Genomic DNA, 2,583 nt, shown 5'->3' on the forward strand with positions numbered 1-2,583 from the left:
ACAGATATTATACTCAAAAAATCTGTGAAAATTCATAAAATAATTAATTGTGGAATATTCAAAAATTTTACTTTCAATTAAAATTTTGAAGAAAAAAAAACTAAAAAAGCAGTTAATTAAAACTTATAAATTTTTAAGAAAATAAAGATAAAAGAAAGTTTAAGACAACAAAAAATTCTAACATTTTAGAGTTTTATGGAGAAAACCCATCTGGACCTGTTTAAATATTTTTGATTTTTTTTAAATTTAAAGTGTATGTGTTTCTGAAGACCCCAAAGTCCATGCTTTCAGGATGCTAAGAACTTAAAAGACTTAAAACACTTTTAAAATGTTCGAATGTTTAAATTAATCGTAAAAATTTAAAATATCTGAATAATTTAAAAATGAAATTTAATCTTTGACATTTTTGAAATTTACAAATATCAACACTCAAAATAGAGTTCACCACATAGTAGCATGAAAATTCAGGTGGCAGTCAATTTTTGGTCCAAAACAACGTTTTACAGGAGTCATGCAACTATCACAGTGCATTCCCGTCAAACCGACTTGATTTTCATGCAGCCTACCCTCACACAACTAAATGTTGCATGAAATTCCAGCCTGAAAATTTGAAGGCGTGGTTTGCAGTCAGCTGTTTATTGGTTTGCATGAAATTCATGGAACACCCGCATGAATACTGATACGGAAAAATTCCGCACACCGTTTCATGCAACAATGTGGTGAAAAGTTTGTTAGTGTTAGTTGAGATGATTGAGAGGTTACATGAATTTCCCGTCTGAAAATTTTTCGAGACTTGCCGATCACAAGCTTGCTCAGTTGGCCTTGCTCCGTGACTTGCGACGGGTGTGTTTTTATAAAAAAGTTGAGAGTTGAACTTTACGCGTGGACTCTAACCATCATAAGATTTTCCGGTGCTTCCGTCAAGATCGTCTCACTCGAGGCGGACAAACCGCTGGAGCAGCAAACCGAGCGCAAAGTTACAATCGTCGGCACGCCGGAAGCCCAGTGGAAGGCCCAGTATCTAATGCGGGAAAATGGCTTCGTGTCCGGCACCGACGACGTGAGATTCACCGTGGAGATCTTGGTGCCGAGTGCGCAGGTGAGTGTAAGCCATGACATGGCCCGGCTGCCCGGCCCTCGACGGAGTTGACAGAACTAAAAAAAATCCTTCAATTATCCAACAGGTCGGACGCATCATCGGCAAGGGTGGCCAGAACGTGCGCGATCTGCAGCGGGTCACCGGAAGCATAATCAAACAACCCGAGCACACGGCCGCGATGCACGTCCACACGTCACACGTCGAAAAAATAACGGCTTGCATTCAAATTGGTAAGTTTTCAGCTTTTCCCAGATGTGATTTATTTATCTTACCTAAGTTTTTTTTTCTATATTTTTTTATTTACAGAAGACGTATGGGATGATTGCAAACAAGAATTTGATGCATTTTCTTCTTTGTCCATTCATCAACGGAGGGAACCTGTTCCATTTCTGGCGATTCGAAGCCATAGAATTTTGACGAATGCTGTTAATCTGCCGGCGTAGGATAGCTGAATGGCACTCGTAGTGGCCCAACCGCTCCCAAAAGCAGATAGATCAGTACTGGCCGGGGCACAGGGATCGTGCCCCCGAGGGATGATGGTGAGATCTCACCGTCCCAGATGTCACCGAGAAGGAAACTCCATGTCAGATGGACCAGGTGTGTCAGATGTACCAGGTGGATATAGTGATTTATGCAATAGTGTGTGAATATTGTGAAATTGTGATATTTTAGTGAATTATAAATGTGAATAAAGCAAGCAAATTAAAATCTAGTTGATTATCCCTCATACACTCTTATTTTCTAGAAGGTTTTATGTGCCATAAAAGGCACACAAAACTTTTTGAAAACTTATATCACTAAAGGAGAAATAAACCCCCACCCCCAACCCCCCTGTACTGAAAAAAAAAAACACTAAAGAATAACGCGATGATCACATTCCGAGAAGGTAAAGGCGGCGTGAACTGGCTGCAGTTATGACATGAAAATCATGTGATGTGGTTTATGACTGTATTGGTTTGTTAGAAAATGGACCAAACGTCGCCTCCTGAAGTTCACGTAGATTTGGCATGAACATCCATATGGAAAAAAATCACATATATGTTCATGCTACATTGTGGTGAACACTATTTTGAGTGAAGAATTGTAAAAATACACTCAAAACCCGATGGTTTGACACCAACTGTTGTCAAACGAAAGGGGTCACTTTTTAGTTTGACACCCATTTTACAAACGAAAAAGTGACCAACCAGCTGAGTGTAATACAATATAAAAAAAAAGAGATTAAAAATTTAAGAACCTAAGTATTTCAAAATTATAAAATTTTTAGAATTTAGAGTTTAAGAACTTTAAAATTATGAAATACTAAATTTTTAAAAAGAAAATCTTAAATTATAAAAAATTTAGCATTTTAAAATTTGATAAGCACGGAATGTTTTTAGCAAAAATACGTCGGTGCGTGTTCTCAATTTAACCCTATAATATGGTAGCAACTACCATGGTTGGGTTTTCAGTGCACCAGCGTAAAAGAGCTGTTGGCGCCAACG

At 38.0% G+C, this 2,583-nt stretch overlaps 1 protein-coding gene across 1 annotated transcript; it reads left to right on the plus strand.

Annotated features, from left to right (window-relative positions):
• The first annotated feature begins 429 nt into the window (after nucleotides 1-429).
• On the plus strand, nucleotides 430-1,839 carry LOC120428845 (uncharacterized). The gene is made up of 3 exons (XM_039593965.2): nucleotides 430-1,099; nucleotides 1,185-1,329; nucleotides 1,406-1,839. Exons 1-3 carry the CDS (start codon nucleotides 1,025-1,027, stop codon nucleotides 1,540-1,542), a joined length of 357 nt encoding a protein of 118 aa, XP_039449899.1. The 5' UTR covers nucleotides 430-1,024; the 3' UTR covers nucleotides 1,543-1,839.
• Nucleotides 1,840-2,583: the final 744 nt, after the last annotated feature.

The sequence above is a fragment of the Culex pipiens genome, chromosome 1 (assembly GCF_016801865.2).
Source record: "Culex pipiens pallens isolate TS chromosome 1, TS_CPP_V2, whole genome shotgun sequence".
Classification (NCBI taxonomy): domain Eukaryota; kingdom Metazoa; phylum Arthropoda; class Insecta; order Diptera; family Culicidae; genus Culex; species Culex pipiens.